Source organism: Typha angustifolia, chromosome 14 (genome assembly GCF_048772165.1).
Source record: "Typha angustifolia cultivar Huaian chromosome 14, ASM4877216v1, whole genome shotgun sequence".
In the NCBI taxonomy this organism is placed as follows: Eukaryota; Viridiplantae; Streptophyta; class Magnoliopsida; order Poales; family Typhaceae; genus Typha; species Typha angustifolia.
In genome coordinates, this window is record NC_133252.1 from 9,658,011 (window position 1) to 9,683,966 (window position 25,956).

The 25,956-nt window shown below is 35.5% G+C and overlaps 1 protein-coding gene and 1 long non-coding RNA gene across 13 annotated transcripts; one reads left to right on the plus strand and one right to left on the minus strand.

Annotated features, from left to right (window-relative positions):
- Positions 1 to 635: 635 nt before the first annotated feature.
- LOC140775513 (ABC transporter G family member 41-like) lies at positions 636 to 22,674 on the plus strand. Of its 2 annotated transcripts, XM_073118862.1 has the most exons (24): positions 636 to 1,539; positions 1,643 to 1,766; positions 2,127 to 2,206; positions 2,414 to 2,501; positions 7,350 to 7,509; positions 7,606 to 7,682; positions 7,938 to 7,991; positions 8,079 to 8,169; positions 8,357 to 8,658; positions 8,740 to 9,021; positions 9,091 to 9,404; positions 9,520 to 9,680; positions 9,766 to 9,869; positions 9,977 to 10,130; positions 10,222 to 10,353; positions 10,478 to 10,551; positions 10,640 to 10,972; positions 11,137 to 11,427; positions 11,674 to 11,757; positions 15,730 to 15,863; positions 16,129 to 16,356; positions 21,427 to 21,598; positions 21,688 to 21,942; positions 22,373 to 22,674. In XM_073118862.1, exons 1-24 carry the CDS (start codon positions 1,157 to 1,159, stop codon positions 22,637 to 22,639), a joined length of 4,344 nt encoding a protein of 1,447 aa, XP_072974963.1. In that variant the 5' UTR covers positions 636 to 1,156; the 3' UTR covers positions 22,640 to 22,674. The 2 variants fall into 2 exon arrangements, with proteins under 2 accessions (XP_072974963.1, XP_072974962.1); XM_073118861.1 differs by having other exon boundaries at positions 8,357 to 9,021.
- Positions 1,201 to 25,876, minus strand: LOC140775515 (uncharacterized). 11 transcript variants are annotated; one of them, XR_012106764.1, is made up of 13 exons: positions 25,777 to 25,876; positions 25,584 to 25,690; positions 23,518 to 23,658; positions 21,713 to 21,934; positions 16,123 to 16,335; positions 11,125 to 11,323; positions 10,887 to 11,028; positions 10,652 to 10,709; positions 10,493 to 10,560; positions 10,165 to 10,350; positions 4,298 to 7,443; positions 1,435 to 1,584; positions 1,201 to 1,341 (listed from the first exon to the last, which is right to left on the minus strand). It is a non-coding gene; the product is annotated as an uncharacterized lncRNA (long non-coding RNA). The 11 variants fall into 11 exon arrangements; XR_012106765.1 differs by adding an exon at positions 18,363 to 18,423 and having other exon boundaries at positions 10,493 to 10,709; XR_012106759.1 differs by having other exon boundaries at positions 10,493 to 10,709; positions 11,125 to 11,221.
- Positions 25,877 to 25,956: the final 80 nt, after the last annotated feature.

The following is a 25,956-nucleotide window of genomic DNA, read 5'->3' on the forward strand; positions in this document are numbered from 1 at the left end:
TTATCAGAAAAAATAAAATTTAACAGAGTTATTGTCTTTTTTTTATCATTATAAGTAAAGTCGGTTACGAGAAATAACGATATAATTTTAACTCATAGATATTTCTTATATTTTCATAATAATATATTTTATGATTAAAATGTATTACCTAACACAAAGTTAGGATCTTCCAAAATTTTTCTTTATATTTTTATGAGTATTCTTTTTTTTATCTTTTATTTTCATTTTTAAATGGTTTGTAATTTAACTATACTTAGATTTAATGCATAACAGTATATTAATCAAGCTATGAAATGAAAAATAGTCAACTGAGATTTAATGCATTACAGTATAAGAATCAAGCTATGAAATGAAAAATAGTCAACTGAGATTTAATGCATAACAGTATAATAATCAAGCTATCAAATGAAAAAATAGTCAACTGAGATTTAATCTATGTTCGATAAGATTAAATATGTATACAAGTATTCAGATCTAACTACCAAACGAAGTACCATTCTGTTCTACCTAACTAGTAGACATTGATACCACAACAACACATGGAAGGATAATTTTTTATTTAATTTTGGATTTGACGCATTCAGATTTACTTATTTATCAGAAAGGAGGATAAAAATAGAATCATAATATTATCATCCAGCTGCTTTATGAGATCTCTTTACTCTCCTCTATTACAAACATGGTAGACAGAGATGAATCAGACATTGAAACAGGCATTCAGTAGTCAATGGTGTTGAATATTCTGTAGAAAACCTCAAAATTATTGTGAACGTCAGTTCTGCAAATTGGAGCAGAAGGTGTTATCCATGACAAAGAGTTCACTAATTAAATAACAACGGGAAGTTGAGGGATCTGAAAATCCACCATACAAAATGGATTCGTTTATGAAGGTGGTGCCCAACTCAGTGATACAAATCTAAATATCTTATGAGAATAATCCACTACCTTTTGCTATTCCATAGAATATACTATTCTATTGTGCCTCCAATGCAACTATCTTGACCAGCAACAATGATTATCAAGTTATCATATTGCTATAGATGAGTAAATCCATGATGCAGCATCTTTCGTCATCACATCTGGCTTGCAAGTAAATCTATATACATTTCAGCTTAATACCGTTAGTGCTTGAGGGACCAAGAGCCTTCTCAGTATCATGGCTCAGACGACAGGCAAAATTGAGGATGAGTCCTTTGCAGTAGAACTAGAAGAGGTAGGGAGGAGCATAAGGACACCGTTTCAGGCAGCTGCCTCGAGTTTTCGGAGAAGTTTCAGCAGTTCTGTGAGGGACGATGAAGATGAGTATGAGCTGAAATGGGCAGCAATCGAAAGGCTACCTACCTTCAACCGATTGAGAACGTCACTTTTCGATCACTACAACAATGACAAAGATGATGATGGAGGTCGGAAGGAGAAGAGAGCAGTAGATGTTACCAAATTGGGAGCTCTGGAAAGGCGTCTGTTCATTGAGAATCTAATTAAGCACATTGAGAATGATAACCGCCTGTTGTTGCAAAAGCAAAGAGAGAGAATTGACAGGTAGCCTCATATTCTTCCTATCATATGTTGCATCCATCCATGCATCTAAATCACAAAAAACATACACATTAATTTTTTAGGAATGTCCTTAATGATTTTGCAGAGTAAATGTGAAGCTACCCACCATAGAGATAAAGTACAGGAATCTGTATGTACAAGCAGAGTGTGAAGTAGTTCAAGGGAAGCCCTTACCCACCTTATGGAACACTGCCAAGAGCATGGTTTCGGTAAGAAGGATATTTAGTTCATTCTGCTTATTGGTGGGTGAAGTCTGAAGAGGTCTGAGTGTGGATTGATCTATCGAAAGGCTAACTGATGATGCATCACATAAACTATAACACCATCAAATGCAGCTAATGCACCTTGGGTTTCAAAGAAATGTGAATGACTAATCCCATGACATATTATCAGATAATTATGCTTCAGATGCTAAATCATAATTCATTATGTCCACCATAAAAGAGCCTAATACAAGTCCTAATAGAACAAGTTGAACTGTCACGTAATTGTTTTAGGTATGTCATCCTAGTCGGTCTAAATATAGATGCATATATGCAATGACAATAATCTGGATTCACTTGAAGCAGGTTCTACTGAAGGTGCCGGGCTTCAGTTCTCGAGCAAACATTACCATTTTAAAGGATGTCAGTGGGGTCATCAAGCCTTCCAGGAAAGTACTTCTGGTCATAGCTTGAAGTTTATCTTTAGTTTGACAGAATTTTAATAGTTCTTGATACAAATAAAGCACTACCTTATCAAACAATAAGCATATAATACTTTTCTCTTTCTTTTAGGAGCATTGTATCAGCCTATCTTTTCATTTCCTTTAGTTTAAATGAAGAAATCTTTTACTTATCTAGTCATCAATATTTTACAGGATGACTCTTTTACTTGGGCCTCCGGGATGTGGAAAAACCACCCTCTTGCTAGCACTTGCAGGAAAGCTGGACAAATCTCTCAAGGTATTTATCTTTCAGCAAGTGATATAGATGGATTTTTACTACTCTGAGAAAGTTATAAATATGAATCTGCAATCAATTCATGTTCCTTGGCCTCTGTTAACAATAAATTCATCCTTGTGATGATGCATGGTAGCTTAGAACTTCTAATGAAGATCACAAAAAGTGTAGGGAAAGAAGGTGCTACACTATGTAACTTGAGCCATGGAATCGAAGGCTAGTTCTCTCTCTCTCGAGATGGTTTAAAACTTCATCTTTCTATTTTCTTGTATTTAATTGCTCATGCAAGCTTTGAATCTAGTCCAATTTCCAACAACAAAAAATAAAAAAAACATACTTAAATCAAAGTTACACAAAATGAAACTGCCAAACTAAATCATTGAAGATTGTTGACACTAATAAGGCCCTATGCCCCTACATCTTCTACTATAATACAAAACTATTGCTTACATAAGGTTATCATTTAATTCATTTCTGATTAACAGCTAATTATATTAGAGCACTAAGGACAATATATCTTAACTAAACTAACATTCACGGATGAGAAAAAGGTCAGTCTAAACAACTCTCCACTGAACAGCAGATTTCATGTAGAAATTTCAGATACTGAAAATTAAAGCCTTTGTTAACATAACAGTAATGACCCTATGATGTTTTACTTGCACCTCAAAAACCGATGATTTTTTTTTTTCTGATGTTCGGGTTGTCAATCACTGAAGCAATTCAATACAATGTCCTGGATATGAGAAAGATTGGATTACTATGAAGAACATGATTATTTAAAAGAAAACCAATTTCTTAATTAAAGGCAAACTCTTTTGGTGCCATCTGGTTGACAAACATGGTATGCATAGCTTTGATAAGATGCCAAACCCTTAGAATATATGATGTGTATGAGTTCAGGTAGTATTATGTATATTAGAGTCTAGAGATAATACTATTTGGAGTCCTATTTAGATATGCATTATGTTAATTGAGTCCTAGGATCATCATATGAAAGTTGAGTTCTTCAGTGTCTAAATTTTATAATGATGTATTAAGTTTGTTAGGGAGTCTATATGTGAATCAGAGGGAAGGGTAACCACAGACTAAGGACAATGGTGAATGGTCTAATGTACTCTCCCCTAACTACCTTTCCTTATCCTTCTTCTAAATTCTTCATAGTTCCTTCTACTTTCTTGCTTCCGTTGCAAAATATGTCCCAGGAAACCTATCTGTAGATATGGCTCCCATCAATCCTACTACCTCCATCTTTTGATTGTCTCTCAATTACTCGAGGCTATTTAACTAGTACAAAGTAACCTAATTAATGGCTGTTTACCATTACTAATTAACAATCTCAATGATTTCAATCTCTTTGCACTTCCATTCAAACTTGAGCATTCTTCATGATAACATCTTAATGTGCCAGGTCTCTATCTGATCAGATCTCCCAATTGTTCTCAATTAATACACCCTAATCAGCAACACTTCTTTAGAGTCTTGATACTAACTCTTTTGTTGGAGTATATAAATATTTTCATAACATCTGTACATAACTCTTGTCATGTTGTCACTCTCTACTGCAGTATGAATACTACAATTCTACTTTCTTTTTGACCAAAATATTGCCCTGTTTTACTAGAAACTAGAAACAAAAAAACCTGAATATTAATCTAACCAGCTAAACCATTAAGTCATATATAGAATTATCACACGACAGCCCTTACAGCTTTAGTTACAACACTTCCAAATTAATAATCAGCATTCAGTATACCTTGCACTATAACCATAATATGAAGCCAAAATAGACTACATACCTCCAGCTTCCTCAATTCGACACAGACAGGGTCTTCCAAGTTGGTGAGAAGAGATAATTGGTCTAGAACATCAACATCCTTTTAAAATTTTATCACTTGACAATATTCTCTTTAATGTAAATTGACCTGGGAAGTTAGAGAAGAAGCCAACAAGCCAACACTTGATTAACAAACAACCATCATAACTATATACATTCACCTTAAATCAGTCCTATCATAAGTTTGTAACATAATATAACTTGACTGGATGAGATTGTTTAACAACCATCATAGTCTACATATATGGGTTCTCTGTCCACCTATTAAAATTATTCCATGTTATGTAATATATTCAAGAATTTTGACTTAATGTTTTTTTCATCATTAAGTCCATGGTCCGAAGGATTGATAGATCTAGATTGGAATCGGCCATATCCATAACACCGGGCACGTGCATACCTATGTGCTCACATGGTACGCACAACAGGATGGACGGCGTTGTCACACACCAGATACATCTATGCTCACATCATCCATCTCAAAATAAATCATGCTATCATTCAAACAAATATGTTAACATATCAATATCAAAATCTACAAAAATTCATCCTGAAAAACTACATAATTTGGCAACCTATAAATGTCATGACAAATCATCAAAATACAACAAATACAACTAATACAATGCCATCCAACCTGTACAACATTTTTTATTATACAAAACACAATCTACTATAATGTAGGGAAATTTGCACATGGCACCTTGTTTTTTAATAAGATTATGGTTTACACCCTACATTTTCACTATTTGCAAATCGAACCATATGATTTAGCAAATGTCTATAAAAAATACCCTAAGTTAGATTTGAACTAACACCATAAAATATTCCGTTAAGTAAAGATATTTTATTTCTAAAAGAACTAAAATTCTCTTATTTGTAAAACGACTAAATACCTTAGTATGACTTGGTTGAGAGTATTTTCGTAATTTTTTTTGTATAGTTAATTTAGCTCAGAGGTTTGGTTAAGTTTAACTAATAGATCTAACAACAAAGTATTTTCTGCATATATTTACTAAATTATAGAGCTCGATTTGTAAATAATAAAAATGTAAAGTGTAAACCATAATTTCGTTAAAAGAAAGGGTGTTATGTACAAATTTTCCTAAAATGTAATACAAAAATATATATCGGTACAACTCAATAATCTACCTTCTATACTATCTTACGTCTAGCTTGCTTCTTTTATGTTCTAAGCTATCTTTTTATGACATCTCAAATCGCTATCAAGTGCCTCGTATCTGGGAGAATTAGAAAAGAAAAATAAAGAGTTATGAGCTAAAGGCTCAGTGAATATACTTTACCCCGAATCACTGATGCCAAACAACAAGTAAATCATGTACTGGATAATATGAATTAGAAAGATACATAATGTCGTATATGAGCATATATATATATATATCCTCAATAATATATACATAAATATAATCAATATTATTTCATAAATGAGTATAAGATATCCTCAAACAAAAAATATATCTCATGATAAAATCATAATATAACATCACCCAATATAACAACATATGATATATAATAATCATGATCAAGTGATAATAGTCTCATTAGTAATGATGCATAATTCATGCCAATCAATCGATAATCATATATTATCAGAATCAGATATAATCCACATATCTCTCACTATCACAGTCATCAATCTTAACTCTGAAGATCATTCATCATGTTGGACCACGGTACTCGGCACCAAACCCAATACCTATCTAGCCATCATGCCACAAGCTTAAAACATACTTTACTATACGCTAAGGGTATCTCTAAAAATAATAATACACTGTCATACGCTAAGGATATCTCTGAAAATAATTATACCCAACTGTACACTAAGGGTATCTTAGTAATAATTATACTCTACTATATACTAGGAGTATATCAATGATAGTTGTATCATATCATACGCTAAGAGTACAACCATCAGTCACCATCATATTCTATCATATGCTAAGAGTATATCCAATACCAGTCCTAACTAGGTACCTTTTAAGAAGTCATATTATATATACATATATTTTTATATTTTTCTTATACATGATAGATTATATACATGTATCTAATACTATAATAAGTCATGCATATTAAAAATTTAGGTAGTAAAAAAGCCAAAGAAAATATGATGCAACACAATCTCCAACCATATATCTATCACATACCTAATCATGCTACAAATCAACTCGACCAATAAAATATGCACAAAATCCATCTCTAATCATTTCTAAATTATCTACATACTCATGCCTGAGAACAACCTAATAAATGACTAATAAATATATGCTTAACTGTAATCATTTTCATATAAGATCATATATTCATGCTGGAGGCCGAAACAGAGTGCGTACATATAAATATATAATATATCCTAATTTGAGAAAGACGTCTAGGGTATAAAATTACTCACAGACTGTTACGGAGACACAAAACAGAGTGCGTTCATTTTTTGAAAAAATTTAGAAATTTTTCTACAGTTTAAATAATATTTAGAATTTTTATGTAATTAAAAATAGTCCGATCTAATTCGAGCGGCCAATACAGCCTATATGTGTCGTTTTTTTAGGAAACCGACCCTAATCCCGATCTCAATCCTGATTTTTGAACTTTAATTTTGTCATACAAATATACAATATTTGCAACTACCTCTAGGAGCAAGTTTATCAATGAAAATCTTAAACAGAGGGTCTTGAGATTACTGCCGAGAAAGCCCATTGTAAATTGATTGCCAACTAGAATACAATAGCCCAAACATCACTATCACCTTCTGGACTCAAATGTCCTTAACAATTTCATCAAACTATAATGCATTTTTTAATGTCACTTTGTTATTATCATGTGAACTTCTTCTATTCATAATTCTATCAGATTTAGTAGGATAACAAATATTTTGACTACTTGGCTGTACTAAAAAGATTAAGCTAAAAGGAATTTTTATCATCATACAATTTTCTTTAATCATGTCCAGCATAATTCACTCACTGATCACAATTAGGCAAGTTCTTCACTAGGTAACTGGAGAAGTTCAATACAACGGATTCAGACTGGATGAGTTTGTCCCAGAGAAGACATCAGCTTACATAAGCCAATATGATCTGCATATTCCTGAGATGACAGTTCGGGAGACATTAGACTTTTCAGCACGGTTTCAAGGTGTTGGTAGCAGAGCAGGTAAGGATCCTATGTATCTGAAAAAGCTTTTCTACAGATTGTGATTATTATCTATCCAGTCAAGTTACTAAAAATTTTCCGCCCGGAACACTGAAGAAATTATGAAGGAAGTAAGTAGAAGGGAAAAGCAAGAACAGATTGTTCCTGATCCAGACATAGACACATATATGAAGGTAAAGCATATCATCTGTTCTCCTTTCTTAATTCAATTAAGATTCATTGTTGCATGTGACGTACATATATGGGCTTCACAATCTCAAAATATGGAATGACGAGAGGATGAACAAAAATGAAGATACATTCCTTACAACTATGAGGCCTTTACCCAGATAACTATAAATAGAACAAGATTTTAAAGTGAACAGTAATCAAAGAAACAGATTTTTGAATCATTATAGTATGTCTGAGACCTAAATTTGTTATGGTAGGCAATATCCGTGGAGGGATTAGAAAGAAGTCTCCAGACAGACTATATTATGAAGGTAACTCTATAGGAGAACAAGATTTGGCCAATGAATGAATCAAGTCAGAGTCCTTATCTTTACATTGCTGTTATCCTTGTTTATTAGATAATGGGATTGGACATATGCGCAGACACAATGGTAGGGGATGCTATGAGAAGAGGCATCTCAGGTGGTGAGAAGAAAAGACTAACTACAGGTAATCCAAGAATTGCTGAATGCATCAAAAGTACATAATACTTTTGTGTCCCATAATTTTTTACTTACTGACAAAACTTTTCAGGACACTAATGGATTGATTGCGTTATTTACTTAAACATCCACTTCAGGATTTAGCTAATTGATTCTCTTGCCCTTGATCCCTCACTTGTATATGTTCCTTATAGGGGAGATGATTGTAGGACCAACAAAAGCTCTTTTTATGGACGAAATATCAACTGGCTTAGACAGCTCCACTACCTTCCAGATTGTTTCTTGCCTTCAACAATTGGCTCACATCACAGAATCTACTGTGGTGGTTTCACTTCTACAGCCAGCACCTGAGACGTATGATCTCTTTGATGATATTATCTTAATGGCAGAGGGAAAAATTGTATATCATGGGCCTCAGAATCATATACTGGAATTCTTTGAAGAGTGTGGCTTTAAATGCCCAGAAAGAAAAGGAGCTGCTGACTTTCTTCAGGAGGTACCTACAAATTTATGTATGCTGCTTAATCTCCTAAATACGGGCAGAATTGCATCACCTCATATCTTTAAATTTGTTCAGGTTTTGTCCAAAAAAGATCAAGAACAATATTGGATCCATCCACATGACAGTTATACTTATATCTCTGTTGATAAATTTTCTGATAAATTCAAATCATACCGTATTGGACAAGGTCTAGCTAAAGAGGTATCAAAGCCTTATGACAAGTCCCAGTGCCACAAGAATGCTCTTTCCTTCAGTATTTATTCGTTGTCAATGTGGGAACTGCTTAAAGCCTGTGTGGCCAGAGAACTGCTTCTCATGAAAAGGAACTCATTTGTTTACATATTCAAAGCAACACAGGTAGATTTCATGAATGCCTTCATATCACTTGCATAGAAAAGAAATCTGATCTAGCCTCATCTATTGCAGCTCGGTGTTGTTGCAACCATTACAGGAACCGTATTTTTGCGTACAAATATGGGGGTTGATATGCTTCATGCTAATTATTATATGGGCTCACTCTTCTTTGCACTCCTCTTACTAATGGTAAATGGATTCCCCGAGTTGGCTATGACAGCTTCTAGACTTCCAGTTTTCTACAAGCAAAGGGACTTTTACTTCTATCCAGCTTGGGCATATGCAGTCCCAGCTTCCATCCTAAAGATCCCAATCTCTTTAATAGAATCAATAATTTGGACATCTATCACTTACTATGTAATAGGATATAGTCCTGAAGCTATGAGGTAAGCACCGTATCAGATTCCAACTCTTAAAAAGAGGTTCAATAAAATTGTAGCAGATGTGCCTTATATATATATATATATCACACTAACTCCTCATTTTTTATGCTACACTTAGATTCTTCCGTCATCTCTTTCTACTTTTTTTCGTCCATCAAATGTCACTGTCCCTATTCCGTCTTATTGCCTCATATTTACAAACAGTGGTGGCTTCCACCCTTGGTGGTACCATGAGCTTTCTCGTTATTCTTCTTTTTGGAGGCTTTATTCTTCCACGATGTAAGGCAGTTCCTGGCTTCGCATATTTAGCTAGTTGCAAAAAAAAAAAAAAAAAAAAGCTAAAAATGTAGCTATCCTACTGCAGCTTCTATACCAAGTTGGCTAAAATGGGGCTTCTGGATTTCTCCTTTGTCGTATACAGAAGTAGGCCTAGCTGTTAATGAGTTTCTAGCACCACGATGGCAAAAGGTAAACAGACAACTTATCAACTTGCTATCATGTAAATGTTCCACTAAGTAGTTCAGAGGTCTAATCATCATTTCTCTTGCAATTGCAATCAACATTTTACTTTATAGATCTCATCATCAAACATGACGATTGGGAGTCAAGTTTTAACAACCCGTGGACTGAATTATCCTGGCTACTTTTACTGGATAGCAGTTGGAGCACTGATTGGATTCATTATATTGCTCAACATCGGATTTATTTTGGCCTTGACTTTCAAAAGACGTAAGATTCATCCAATGCAGAAAGAATTACTCACATACGCATGCATATTTCTTCTTTCCAATAATGACAAGTGGCAAGTTCTACATCTCAGCTCTTGGAGTTTCTCGAGCTATCATCTCTCGTGAAAAGCTTTCTCAACTACAAGGAAAGGATCTTGACACAGACTATGTGAACAAGACCACCAGTACATCTGAAATAACTGCGACAGAACCTAAAAGGACTGGTGAGACTTCTGTCAGATCCTATTATCTCAAAAGAAAAATAGCAGTACGAATCATAATTACATGATAGAAATTTCAGAGGAGAAATATGAAATGTAACTAATGATACCATGGCAAATTGTGCAGGGAAAATGATCTTACCTTTTATTCCCCTCACAGTAGCATTTCAGGATCTGAACTATTATGTTGATACTCCTCTGGTAATCAAGCTACAAATATAAGTTAAATTAGATACCTTGCAGTTCAATCTGGGTCAAGAATGTCAATAAGCAATTTCTTGTTCTGTAGGAAGTGAGAGACCAAGGCTATGCAGGAAAAAGACTCCAACTTCTCCACAATATAACTGGTGCTTTCCAGCCTGGAATTTTAACAGCATTAATGGGTGTCAGTGGAGCAGGAAAGACCACCCTCTTGGATGTTCTTTCTGGAAGGAAAACTGGTGGTGTTATCGAAGGAGACATACGAATAGGAGGGTATCCTAAAGCACAAAAAACTTTTGCTAGGATATCAGGTTACTGTGAACAGATAGACATACATTCTCCACAAATTACAGTAGAAGAATCAGTTGCTTATTCAGCTTGGCTGCGTCTGCCACCAGAAATTAGTTTGAGGACAAGATCCGTAAGTTACTTGTACATAAAACTGATTGCCTGGATATTAACTGATAGCTTTTAACCCTACAAAATGATGAAAATCATAGGGTATTAGAAATTCTAAACAATGTCTCGAGTGTTTGTATTATCTTTGACAAATTTATTGCATTTAAGACCTACACTGTGGTCCAGGAATTCGTAAATGAAGTCCTTGAAACAATTGAGCTTGATGGAATCAGCGATTCTTTGGTTGGAATACCAGGCGTCAATGGTCTATCTACAGAGCAACGGAAGCGGCTAACAATTGCAGTAGAGCTTGTTTCTAATCCATCAATTATATTTATGGATGAACCAACATCAGGTCTAGATGCGAGAGCAGCTGCAATTGTCATGCGTGCAGTGAAAAATGTTGCTGAAACAGGAAGGACAGTGGTTTGTACTATCCACCAACCAAGCATTGATATATTCGAGGCATTTGATGAGGTAAACTTTTGTCATTTGTTAAATTTCTTGGGAACTTGTCTGAAATTGCAGGTCACTCGTTAAGCAAAAATAATTTATGCTGAAATTACTTTGTATAGAACATACACCACCAAATTAGGACCTGTACTAATGTCTCAACCAGACAAGACTATCGACCATATCGTACCAATTCTGTCTTATTTCTTGTCTTCACAATAATTTTTCATTAATTAAGTACCTCAAAATCAATCTTCAATTTTCTTACAGCTTATCTTGATGAAAAGGGGAGGAGAATTGACATACTGTGGACCATTAGGACGGCATTCAAGTAAAGTTATTGAATATTTCGAGGCAAGTCTTTGATAACCGTGATTGTTTTGTGTTTCTCAGTTCAACATATTTAGATGAGAATTATTGGTCATTAAATTTATCTATTCTCATGTTGACTGTCTTCTATCATGGAATATTTGAAGTAGCCATGAGCAAAAGCATTGCAATCTTGAAAGAAAAATGAAAGACACGTATCACAAACTATATTAATTTTTCTTACCAGTTAGAAAAGATGGTCAAGGACTATACCATTCAAAGTGATGCTGGCAATAAGAGTCAAACTTGAAGTAACTAGCTAACAATTCATGGAAGCCTAAATTGTTTTATATTAGACTTAGAAGACGCACTCTTCTACTATGTTTCGCCTGATTACAAGAGTTAAGTCACAAATCTCCCCATTTAGGTGAGCAATGACTGAATACCAAAAGATGTCATCTTTACAGATAGATTAAAAAGTTCTTGTCCAAATAATTTTTGATGGGCTTATCCATTCTAATCCAGGCGTATACCATCGCCAAACAATAATTAAGAATCACAACAAATTTTCTCTTGATAATAGATACAGCGTAATTTGAAAAGATAAATGAAATCTGATCAAGATTCTGATGATACTACGAAAAATTTTCCTCATAAGTGACTAGAAGAGTTGAATAACAATCGATGATATGGATGCTGACAGATTATTAAGAGAATATCCTATGAAGTCTGAGAAAAGAGATGCAATTTCAAATTTCACTATTTCAAGAAGCCTATAGATCATAGATAACCATGATTGCTGCTTGGCAATTTATTTGAACTTAATTCAAGAACGATATGATAACTTTTTTTGTAGCTATTGATGTGCAGAAAATCAATGAGGATCTACATAATCCTTTTTATTACCAGAAAGGAATAAATTTTGAGTTTCTTTATATGATAAAGTCAGATAATTACTGTTAAGGCTTGTATATCCAAAACCTATTGGAATACATGGCCGATCATGATTCCTATTTCGAATCAAAATAATTTGCATGTTGAACTTATAGTATTTTCTCTTTGAAATTTTTAGAATAACATATCAGCGACGACTCCGACGGTAAAGAAAGAAGAAGATAGGGAAAAAAGGCTAGGGTAGATCCAATAGAGAGGGCTTGGGGTTTAATTTATAGAAAAAAAAATCCAATCCAAAACAGATTTGGATTCGGCCGAAAAAATCACGACGGCTCCATCGCGTGCCGGTGAGGGAGAGAGGGATTTTTTTTTTTAAAGTTCTCACACATAAGCCACAAAGTTGCAATTAGCAAGCTAATATCATGCTCTATCTCATTATGCCCTCCTTCTCAATCTCAATAGTGCCAACTGTCTCAACTTGGGACTGTGCCCGTAGATCCACATCAATTAGAAGTCACATTAGGATGCACTCAAGTCTTTTTCTTCATATCTGATCTGCTTAGGATCACCAGGAGGTGTCACTATATGAAAAACACAAACTGCCTTTTTCACTTACTATAGAAAGAGATTAGAGCCACTTTAAGTAGATTTCTGATCTAGCTTGAGATTGTTCTCTAACTGTGCCAGATTCACCTAAATGGATCATGTGTTGATCGGATATAGGTCTGTCCCCCTAAACTTCAAGGTAGACTTGACAACATAGAGAGATGTACAAAGAATATCTAACCTAAGTCTATTCTCAAGTCCCTCGTACTTATAACTTACGCCAACAAGCTACTCATGACCAATATATTGGCTACTTGCAGAAGAATAATATTTTATGAATTAATGTATGCCATGAAGTATAATGTATCATGAATACAATTATGATATGCGAACTATGAAGATAATAAAATAATAATATGAAACATGAGAGGATAAATACGTGAGTAAATCCCTTCACTTGTGGTCAATAATCTAGACATAAGTACAAATCTTCACTTTCATTTATAAGTAAACTCTTATTTTAATTTACAATAACTAAAGTTTCTGAATTTAAAACTAATTAAATATAGGTCATAACTAAAGCCTAAAGACCTAGTTGTGGGCTGTGGCCTGCAACCCCATCTAAATTTGAATTCGAGTTGGGCCAAGCAAGGTTCCAAGTTTCGGCGGATCCCGAGTGAGATCAGCCTAAACGAATCGGGATGTCCATAGTTGATCCCGATGGTATCAGCCAGATTAGCCGATACCCGATTCGTTTTAAGTCAGGATCGACCGTATCGACTGAAACTAACCAAAATCAGGAAAGAGTATGGGAGAAAGAGGAGAGTAAGAAAAAAAAAAGAGAAAGAGAGAGGACAGTGAGAGATAAAGAGAGCTTGTTGAAGGGAGAGAGAAAAAAAAAAATATCTCATCGGAGCTCGTTGGAGAAGCATCACCGGAGAAGAATCGAAGAGGGAGAGATCGAGAGAGAAGGGAGTAGGTGAGGGAAAGGGTTAATGGGAGAGAAAGAGAGAGAGGAGAGAGAATCGGAGAGGGAGAGAGAGATCAAGAGAAAGGAGACGGTGAGGGAGAAGGAGAGAGTTAATGAGAGATGGAAGTTAGTGAGGGAGAGGGAGTGGTAATGGGAGAATTAATAAGAGAGAGAGTTAGTAGAAGGGAGGGAGAGTTAGTGGGAGAGAAAATTAATAAGAGAGAGAGAGTAGGAGAGAGTTTGATAAGAGAGAGTTAGTGAATACAAACCGATACAGACGGCCGATCTTGTTGATACTACCGATACGGCTGATACGTGTTATTTTTTGGACGGCCGATATATATTATTATTATTTTTGGACGGCCAATCACGATCCCGATTCCAATACTTGAAACCTTAGGGTCACGACCTAAACCCAACAAGAAAATAAGGTCTGAGTCTACTCTGACCCAAACCTGGTTCACCCATAGCCCAAATTGGGTTTACGTTAGACTACTCAAGGGTTGGGCCCTTTAGATCCCAACAATGTTGTCTAAGCTAACCCACTAACCCAAAGTCACACACGGGTTGGTTTGGGATCAAAATTCCAACGCAAAGCTCTTCTTCCTCCTTAAAAGGAAGAAGATAACAAAGTAGGGGAGATGGCTACCTACGATTCCATCTCTGGCGACACTAACATCTTACTTGCAATTCCGTCAAGTCACACAAAGTGGAGAGAAGTCGACTGAAGATCCATGGCCAGTGGCCACAGTGTTGAGCGAGATCAATCCTTAAGCCTCGAAGGCTCCAATAAATGATGACAAGGGACTCTCCACGAGATGGGAAACTCTTCCAAAAGGTTGGATGGGACCAACGCCAAAGATGGTGATGCAAGCGAGGAAGCCGATGAAACGAGACCTCAAGACATGACCATCCATGACAACCAAGAATTAAAATTAATTGACGAAGGTGGAAAAGGACTCACCTGCGAATTGGTGTTATCCTCTCACTCTGGCGACTCCCAGATGACCGACTCTGACGATGGTGACCCCCGACGAGGAGGGAGGAAGAAGGAAAGAGAGAAGGGGAATAGAAGAATAGGTTGATCCCCCTTTGACGAGAGGATCTTCCTCTTTAAATAGGAGAGAAGCCGTAAAGTGATTTCTCCCTAATGAAATCGTCGAGGGAAGTCGCTCCCCTTCCATCTCCGAAAGAGAGAAGGAAGTGAACAGTGCTGCACATGCGGCCCCCCTCTTTTCTTTTCTTTTCTTTTCTTTTTCTTTTCTTTTTGTGTTTTTTTGCTTTGTTTTTTTGTTTGAATGTTACACAAACTACCAGTTGGTTTACAAGGGTCTTTCTAGTTATCTGTCTAAAATCAAGAAAGATTCCTGGGACCAGGAAAGAGATTAAAACATGAGAAAATTATGTTGTAGAGAAGAACCATATTCAGTTCTTACTTATTATAAGCTGAAGGACCAGATTGAAACACAGTCCAAGCTCTTATATAAAGTTACCAACATCCAAGGTAGTCCATTCTTATGCTTGCAGCCTTTTTTACCTGTATATTCATTACTTTATTGTGAAGAGCATTCTGGAATAGTTTTTCTTTTCAATCTTTTCTATTTCAGGGAATTCCTGGAGTACCAAGAATTAGAAATAACTACAACCCAGCAACATGGATGTTAGAAGTTACCTCTGCATCAGTTGAGATGCAACTTGGAGTAGATTTTGCAAAAGTTTACAAGGAATCATCTCTTTACGAGTGAGTTTGACTACATGAATTCCTTTGCTGCCCATATTAAGATTGCACGTAATTGTGGGAGTGCATGTCCTAAATTTCTGATTCACTTTGTTATAATAGACATATTAACAACATATGCTCCAAACGTTTGCAACGAGATAAGCTATTTTCTTAAAGATCATCCATAGGATACATGCGCCAACAAAAGAAGCTAATCCAGATATATGAAGTATGCAATGTAATCTTATATATTTGTTATATTAGAACTTCTATTTTGTACCTGAAGGGACAACAAGATGCTGGTCAAGAAGCTGAGCAGACCTCCACTGGGTTCAAAGGACCTATGCTTTCCGACTTGCTTCACACTAAATTTTTGGGGACAGTTCAAAGCATGCTTGTGGAAGCAATATTTGTCATATTGGAGAAGTCCTTCATATAATTTGGTGCGGATAATATTCATGCTTGTAGGCTCTATAGCATTTGCAGCATTATTCTGGAAGCATGGAAAAGAAATGTAAGTACCTATAACTCACTTTATAAGTTTCATACTTCAATATCTTGTGAATGCAGACCAAATACATGGATAGAACATGGTAATAACTAAGAAACAGTTTAAAAATATAGTGTGAACTTGCAAATGTTTGCACATACATATACATATGTATATATAGAACAAATATCTATCTGCCAGAGACAAATAGATACCCAATTTTTAACCACATGGTCCATATGATGGAGTAGACGAGTATTAGTGCAAATTTATTGAATGTCATAAGCTTCATAGCATCTCAAAACCCAAAATTTTTCTCTCTTCTTTGCTAGCTTCCCCAAGATTCACTCAAATTAACTACCAAATTAAATTTTTTCTCCTAATCAAGTTTAGTCCCCAATAAATAAATAAACAATAATATATAAATTATAATATTATTTTAAATTGATTTCAATTTTACCCTTATGACTTAAATCTATCAATTTCATGTCTTATCAATCTTATCTCTCTTTCTCTTCTCCTCTCTTTTCCAAATATTCATATTTTATATTATAAAATATATCCTCTTATATGGATGTGTCAAATCCAAGATTTCGAAATCAGGATCGGCCGTCCAGAAAAACGATATGTATCGGCCGTATCGATCATGTCGGCCATCTGTATCGGATAGGACTATTTTAATTAAATAAAATTCTAAATATTATTTAAAAATATTAAGAAATTTCTAAAAATTTTAAAAATAATTACAAGAAAATAATAATTACTTATATATAAAGCCTAAAAATGTTCTTTTTTTTCTCTCTCTCTCTCTACAGCAGGCCTACTGCAGCTGCAGCAAGTGTCACGACCCAAAATAGGAATCATGACCGGCCATGCATCTCAATATGCTTGAGATGCACGAAGCCTTAATAATACTCTCTACGTATACGATGACAAGATAAATAAATAAAATTAGAATGTGCTTTATTAAAATTTTATTACTAAATGCAATTGAAATAAAATAAACAATGTTAATGTTCTTGAGTCTCTAAACTAAAATAAAATAAAATCTTCTAATCTAAAGCACAAAAATCTAAAAGAGTGGAAAGGTAAATAGGTGAATCCTAAGTGGAGGTAGAATCCGGGTACATCACGCTCAGTCGCCCCGCTGACTATTACCTGAAATAAATAAACAAATATAAAAAAAAAAACAATAGAACTCGTGAGCCAACAACTATAGCTCAGTGAGTGGAATCCACTCGAACCAAATAAATTTTAAAACATATTAATGTTGAATAAGTTAACTAAAAGCAACAATATCCATGATAGTATGCAATAGGCATGCTCTCTACAATAATAACAATGGTAACAATAGAGAAATGTCACAACTTGTAACCTTGCACGTTTTCCAATATATTACATCTTTTTGATATTTATACTGTCATATGTCTCAATGGATCTAAACCCTGTGGATCCACATCAACTAGAAGTCACCTCGAGATGACGCTCGGGACTTTTCTTCATAGCTGATCCGGTTAGGGTCATCAGAGGGTATCACCCTGTGATCAACACACTCTGTCTTTTCCTCTAACCGTTGAGAGAAATTAGAGTCACCTAGGAAGTTTTCTCATTTTTCTTAGGACTGTTCCCTAACCCCGCCAGAGTCACCTAAGAAAGTCACCGCAGTGATCTAACTTAGGACTTTCCCCTGGACTTCCAGATAGACTTGAGTCACCACGGAAAATCACAACGATTTATACCGGGACTGTTCTCTAAGTCATATTAATACTAATCTCATTTTTCTTTTCACAAATTTCAATATTAGCACGAAGTATAGTGATGCACTGAATATAATAATAAAATGCACACAGAAAATAAAACAATTAAATTTTCGCACGTACGGATGAAATAAATAGACTTGCACACAGAAATTGCAATAAGTTAATTTTTACACATGAGAGTGAAATAAATAATTTGCATATAGAAAATTTACATGGTCTGAAAAAAAATACGAAATACACTAAAATAAACACGTGAGTGAACCCACTCACCTGAGTCTAGGCAAGACAACCAAAATCTCTAATCTCTAGCTCACGTACTGAAATTCACCACCTTAATTAATTAAAAAAAAATTCAAATTTTTAATTTGAATAATAACAATATTTTTAAAATTTAAAAACAAAAAATAACTAAAATGGGTTTAAAATTACCCATTGGATTGGGCTGGGCTGCTGGCCCGGCCCAATCCAAAAGAAATCAACTAAATCGGATTGGGCCGAGGCCCAGCCGAATTAATTGAATTGGGCTCGGGCTAACCCGCAGCCCACCAACTTAAGTGGTTCGGTTCGGGTTTGTGGATCCGAAATCCAAACCCGAACCGGACCCGACTTAAAAGGAAAAGGTGGTTGGCTCGGGCTTCACCCGAGCCCAGCCAACCCTTTTCTTCCCCCCCTCGCGACTAACGCGAGAGATGGCTGAGGGAGAGGGTACCGCCGGCGACCTCTCGCCGGCGACCCCTTCACGACCACCTTCAACCTCTCCTCTCCCCCTCACCCTTCCTCTGTCGTCCTCACGAGGTGGAGGAGGACTCATCACCGACGACCGACGCGAAATCCAACGCCGATCAGAGCCACGAGGACCTCGTAGAAGACATCTCCGACGCCAGGCTCGAAGCACGAAGCCTCTGGTGATGATGCGGTTGCGACTCGAAGCCGCCGGCCGGCCAGATTTGCCGATGAGGCCGAAAACCCCCAAAATTAGGTATTTCTAATCTATCTCTTTGAATTTAAATTAAACTAGAGGGATGAGAGAGGGCTCACCGGGGAGGAGTGTGGTGGCCCCAATTTACTCCGGCGACGCTCCGGCAAGCCGATTCCACGGCGTGACTCCGACGGTGAGGAAAATGCGAAAGAAGGGAGGAAGAAGAGAGAGAGAGAGAGAGAAAATGGCTAAGATGGTTAAACAGAGATTAGGGTTTTTAATTTATAGATTAGAAAAGGATTAAATCTAATCTGATTCGGATTAGGTGAAATCCCTTCTCTCCCACTGCGTACCGGAGAGGGAGAGGGGAGGGGCTGCACATGCAGAGCACGTGCACCCTCCTCTCTCTCAACCCAAATATTTTATTTTATTTTTATTTTTATTTTTATTTTTATTTTTATTTTTTCTGGTCCTAACAGCAAGTGCAGGCTGCTGTAGCCGCTTACTACAGCAGCACTGCTACAGTGCCGAAACCAGCTAACCGGCTGGTTTCAATCTAGATAGAGATCGACTATGGCCGATCCCGATCCGTTTCAGCCGATTCCACTCGAGATCGATCGAAACTGGAATCTATGGTTAAATCATATCTAATCGAGCCTCTTTTATTTCTTCTCTCCTCTCTCTCTGCTCTCACCAAAGACTATGTCAAATCATGTCCAATTGAGGCAAATCCTTCCAGATATGCATTTAAGCCTGCAAAATGGCTATTATAATCGTCATATAAGCTAGTAAATTCTTTCAAAGATGTACTTAAGCCGGCAAATCCTATTATAGATATCATATAAGCTAGTAAATCCTTTCAAATATGCACTTAAACTCGTAAATGGTTATTATAGACATTATATAAGCTAAATTTTTTCAAATATGCACTTAAGCTCGCAAATGTCTATTATATACACCATATAAGCCAGCAAATTTTTTTAAATATGTTGTTAAACCTGCAAATGCCTATTATAGACGCCATATAAATCAGTAAATCCTTTCTAATATACACCTAAGCCTATAAATTCCTATTATAGACATCATATAAGCTAGCAAATCATTTCAAATATGCACTTAAGCCTACAAATGTCTATTATAGACACCATATAATCAAACAAATCCTTTCAAATATTCACTTAAGCTCGCAAATGCCTATTGTAGACACCATATAAGCCAACAAATCCTCTCAAATATGCATTTAAGCTCACAAATGCTTATTATAGACACCATATAAACTAGTAAATCCTTTTAAATATGCACTTAAGTCCGCAAATGCCATTATAGACACTATATAAGTCAACAAATCCTTTTAAATATGCACTTAAGCCTGCAAATGCCTATTATAGTATTATAATATTTGTATATTATAAGACACTATAAAATATTTGTATATTATAATAATGACCACCATCATGACATGAAAATGGTATTTTTACCTATCAAATTTACATATCATCTATTTTTCTCCAAAACCAATATTTTTTTCAGCTTAGCCTCAAATTAAACAAGGCCTAACAACTTATATAATATTAGAGCTAGCTTTTCTAGATGTCATGAGTTCAAACTTTATTAGCCCACTTTAGTTCCTTATTTTCTAATATTGCAGCGTGGTGAGCCGCACATTGTGTTATCTATCAATTGTCCACATGCTATAAGGGCCACACATGAGATGGCATGTTAAAGCAAAATATGCGTTGTTAGCCTTTGACCTAAAAATTTAAGCTAATAAAACAACCAATTATCTAACATAGAGGATATATGAAGACCATAATCATCACCCATGATAGTTGACAATTTCTAAAAATGGCAATAAGAAAATAAAGAAGGAAAGAAAATACGTATTCACAAATTTACATTAACTTTCAAGTTGTTCTCAGCTTAACATTTACGACCTTGTACAATAAGGATTATACAAGTAACAATATACAAACAGGCATCTCCTTGTGGTTAACTTCATGGTCTTTAAGAATTTCAAGACTTAATCTTACTAATTTATAAATCAAGTACTATTTGTTAACTTATCAACTACTATAAAAAGCTTAAGTTATTAAAAAACAATATTTATTTTATTTTATATTCTAATACTCTTCCTCACTCCTGAGCTAAGATATTTTGATAGGTCCAAGAAGTGAACTTAACTTAAATGAGTGGAAGTATTATATTTTAATGACAAATGGACCTGACAAAATTTGAACTCAAGACTTTTGCTCTAATACAATATTACACCAACTATTTTAAAAACTAATACCATATTAACTCACTAACTACTCCAAAAACTTAAAATTATATTAACTCACCAATTACTTTAAAAATTTAAACTTTATTCTAACACTATGTTCATCAATATCTTCTTTTTCTTTCTTTTCCTTACAGAAACAACCAACAAGATTTATTCAATATTTTGGGTTGTATGTATGTTGTCACTACCTTCACTGGAATAAACAACTGTTCATCAGTTATACCATTTGTTGCCATTGAGCGCACTGTTGTATACAGAGAAAATTTTGCAGGGATGTACTCTCCATGGGCTTACTCATTTGCACAGGTAAGTAAGCTAATGATAGTTATGCCACCACTTCTACAATAGATAATTATTTCTCTTAAAATTAATCTAATAGCATCCAATTTTTCCAGGTAGTCATCGAGATCCCTTACGTACTCTTCCAGGTAGTACTATTTATGATCATAGCTTATCCAGCAATTGGCTACTCCTGGACAGCACCTAAGTTCTTCTGGTACTTCTACGTGATGTTCTGCACATTGCTCTACTTCATTTACTTTGGAATGATGCTGACTTCTTTGACCCCGAATGTTCAACTGGCATCCATATTATCCTCTGTATTCTACACCTTGATAAACCTCTTCTCTGGCTTCATTGTGCCTAGTCCAGTAAGTCCACATTTAACTTTTGCTCATCAATAAAAAAAATAAAGTAAATTACATTAGCTCATTTAGAAGCAGTGAGGATTATGAAGCACGTTACACAAGCACATATGCAACACATTTTTCACTAATCTATCAAAGGCTAGTACATTTGTTCATAAATGACATTGTTTTCCAGTGATTTCTTATGGATTGGTTGTCTGCTGAGAGAAATATATCTGAACTGTTGAAAACAAAGAAACCTAAATGCAACCATACATGGCAAGGCCCGCTTTGTGTGCCTGAATCCCTTAGAAAACAATATGGATCTTTTAAATATATCCCAATTTGTTGAATGAAGCAGAAATTAGGGTGTCTTATAAGTTATAATAAAGTTGCATGCTTGCATATAGATAGTTAGATGCATTAACCTGACAGTTAATTTACTTTATTGCAGCAAATTCCAAAGTGGTGGATTTGGCTATACTACATTAGCCCAGCGTCCTGGACTCTGAATGGGCTTTTTACTTCACAGTATGGAGATGTCAGCAAGGAGATAATGGTGTTTGGTGAGACCAAATCAATCTCTTCATTCCTGGAAGACTATTTTGGGTTTCACCACAGTCATTTGGGAGCGGTTGCCGTCGTTCTTATTGCCTTCCCATTCATTTATGCTTTTCTTTTTGCATATTTCATAGGTAAACTCAATTTCCAGAGGAGATGAGGAGATAATGATCAATCAGACTAGTAAAGTAAAGCCTGAAATTGGGCAAAAATGATAACAACAAAATTTTTACTATTTAGAGGTAGGTAACTAAAAACTGTAAATTCAGGTAATTGTAATTCTATGACTGCCCGTGAAAAGCAATGAATGATGGAATCATGGAATGCAAAATGAAAATACCAACTATGTTATGGTTCACAAACATAATGTGGACAGGGGGTGGTATAAGCATGATAGTCATTATTTTTTGTTACCCATTACTCCTTATTCTCTATTATTTATTCTGGCATCGTATAGAGGTTGGTCGCACATTCTCGTATCTATCATACGTCCAATTGCAGTGAATAGGGGGGCTGGTGTGTGTTAAAGACATAATATATATTATTGGTAATGTTAACTAACAATTTAAGCTTTAGATCAGTTGGTTATCTAAGAAAGTAAGCATTGAAAAAAAAATTTCAAGTCTTGCTCTAGAAAAGAGAAATTTCAGTAAATCTTCAGCAGTAGTAGACGTTATGATTGTTGAATATAAGCTTTAGATCAGTTGGTTATCTAACAACTTAAGCTTTAGATCAATTGGTTATCTAATAGATAGTAAGCATTGAAAAAAATGGTCAAGTCTTGCTCTAGAAAAGAGAAACTTCAGTAAATCTTCAGCAGTACTAGATGCTATAAATGTTGAATACAAGCTCCTCTAAAATTGAGAAATATTACATAAGACATTGTTAAGATAGAGATTACTGGTTCATCATCTTATCTAATTTTATAACCTTAGGATCATGTAACTCCGCTCTTTCTCCATATTAAACACAAAGTATTACTATTGATGTGGTTAAAATAGAAATCTATTAATTCATCATCTTATATATTTCTGTAACCTTCAAATGTGCACACATATCCCTGCTCTCCCCATTCTTTGTCCATATCAGTTGGGAAATGTTGACGAGCTTCTCTCATAGAATTGGCAGAAGCGCTCCAGCTCCTAGTATTGAATTTTAATCATATGAAAAGAAAAGGTCCTGAAAATGAAGGCAAATATATCAAGCACTAATTAGCATATCCTAACTTTATGCATATTATTGAATTTGCTAGAGTAAGATGGAACTTTTGGGTCGGGAAAGAGAAGAACTATAAATTGGCCATAACCATCGGCCAAAAGAATGCCAGAATAACTCCTAAGATTTAAAAGAAAAAAATGAGCTACAAACACCATCTTCCATGATATGAAATACTTAAGCATGGATGAATATACAAAAGGTATAGTAGTCAACTGCACGAATACAAGACAATGAGCAAAAAGTAGAAGTCAATAGATATTAGGACTGTCAAGTAAGTTAGTCTCAGCCAACAACTTGCGTCCATCATTTCAGTGATGGATGTACAAGAGATTTCCCAAATGGATGTACAAGAGACTCCGCAACTTAAGTTTTTACTTCACTCGATCCGACCCGCCACTCCTTCCTCCTCAGTCTAGGGCATCCCATCGTGTGCAATTGGCGACTCGGGGACGACGAGATGACAACAAATGGCGACGATGAGGTCGGCGAGGGGTGGCAATGACTGGTCTACGGCAAACATGACCGGCAAAGCTGCTTAGAGGTGTGCCATGTGGCACCCCTCGTGCCACGTGTTGGTACGCCGCCGGCACGGTAAGTACCTATCGTCACATCCTTTGCCGATCAGTACGGCCATTGTTGCATACATATCCCCTTTGATAGCCCCCATACCTTAAGCATGGCATTTCAGTTTCACGGTCATTAACAAAATATAGCCAAACACGTGAAACAAAAAGTATTCCTTTAAAATTTAAAACATAGGTTTCACATGCTGCCCATATTGATTTGCAACCCTTCAAGTTGACTACCAAGGTGCCATGTTGTCACAACACTGCGAAAGACTCTTTGCACCCATCTTTTGGCTCTATGATGTATTGATCTATTAATTCTTAGGATTTTAAATCACAAACATGAAGAAACATACTAAATGCCAGATGCCTCTTGTAGTAAGAGTTTGGTACTTGTTGCAGATGGAAAAACAAGAGAGGAGGTATGACAATACTCCTCAGGGATACTTTATTTGAGGGCAGATGAAGTACGGCTTTCACCAAACTATATAATCAGAGAAAGAGGCAATACTTCTAGCAAAGAGACATTGCAGTAAAAGATCTCTAAATAGCAAATTCTTTCAAAACATCAACTAAAGTTTGTAATTGCAAACATGCATTATGATGCAAGTGAGGCAGAATATAAAGGAATCTTCTTCAATAGTTCAATCTATCATAGACGTCATCGTCTTAGCCTTTTCCTAATGTATGGGGCCCAAAGAGAAAAAAAAAAAATCAAAATTTACAGAATTCCAAAGGAATCAACAGATTCTACAGCAAGTTCTTAATCTGACGTTAACCAACACTCTATAAATCTTTTTGCCTCATAGAATAGAACTCTTGCAGAAATTTTATCCATGAATGCATGTGACAAACCTAGGTTTATACACTACAATGACAACTATAAGTATGCAATTCTCTTTGTTTTCCTCAAACAGCTCAACCAAACTTAAATCTTATCGATGTAAAAGACCCATGAAATTTTGATTATGAAGTCTAATCTTTTTCGATCTATGGCTTTTCCAAGAATGATCTGTGATTATTCTTTAGATATTTACGTTGGGAATGATGATCCATTTGCATATTGCAACAACTAACAACTAGATACCCGCTGATGTGCTTGAAGGACAGACCTTTCACACACATATGGATTGAATCTGACTCGCTCATCCTAGTCAACATGCTGAATGGAATGCACAATCCTATCTGATCTATACTCACCAAAATACCTCAACTGTTAAAAAAATAAAAAATAAAAAATAAAAAAAACTAAGATGCTCACAATTTTCCATTATATAGAACAGTTGACGATGACAGTAGAAGAGATATGAGAAAGATAACCTCTAAATTTATCCCAAAATCTTTTTTTTTCCTCATTTGCTCATCGCGACAAATAGTAGTATCAAGCAAGCCATCGTATGGATGATCCATTGGAGATGAGATAAAACCTGAAGAAAGAGATAGGAATTTAAAATCGATGGACGAACAAAGGATAATGGTAAGGTCATAATGGAATCAAGACCCTATTACTTACTTGAGAATTGGCAACGGCAAGGGTTAGGTTTAGGGCAAAGAAGAACACGCGGGAATATGGCCTCCTAATAAAGTTCCAATGAGCTCAAATGATACTTGCTTAGGGGTGAAAACGGGTCGGATTAACTCCGACTTGACCCGCTATCCGACCCGACTCGGATCGGATTCGGATAAAAAATTT

What these genes read in the sequence shown, in the direction of transcription:
- LOC140775513 (XM_073118861.1), top strand. Translation starts at nt 1,157, where the DNA reads ATGGCTCAGACGACAGGCAAAATTGAGGATGAGTCCTTTGCAGTAGAA. An exon ending in AAGTTATTGAATATTTCGAG is followed by an intron (nt 11,758 to 15,729) that starts GCAAGTCTTTGA and finishes TTTCTATTTCAG; the next exon opens with GGAATTCCTGGAGTACCAAG. An exon ending in GGGCTTACTCATTTGCACAG is followed by an intron (nt 21,599 to 21,687) that starts GTAAGTAAGCTA and finishes CAATTTTTCCAG; the next exon opens with GTAGTCATCGAGATCCCTTA.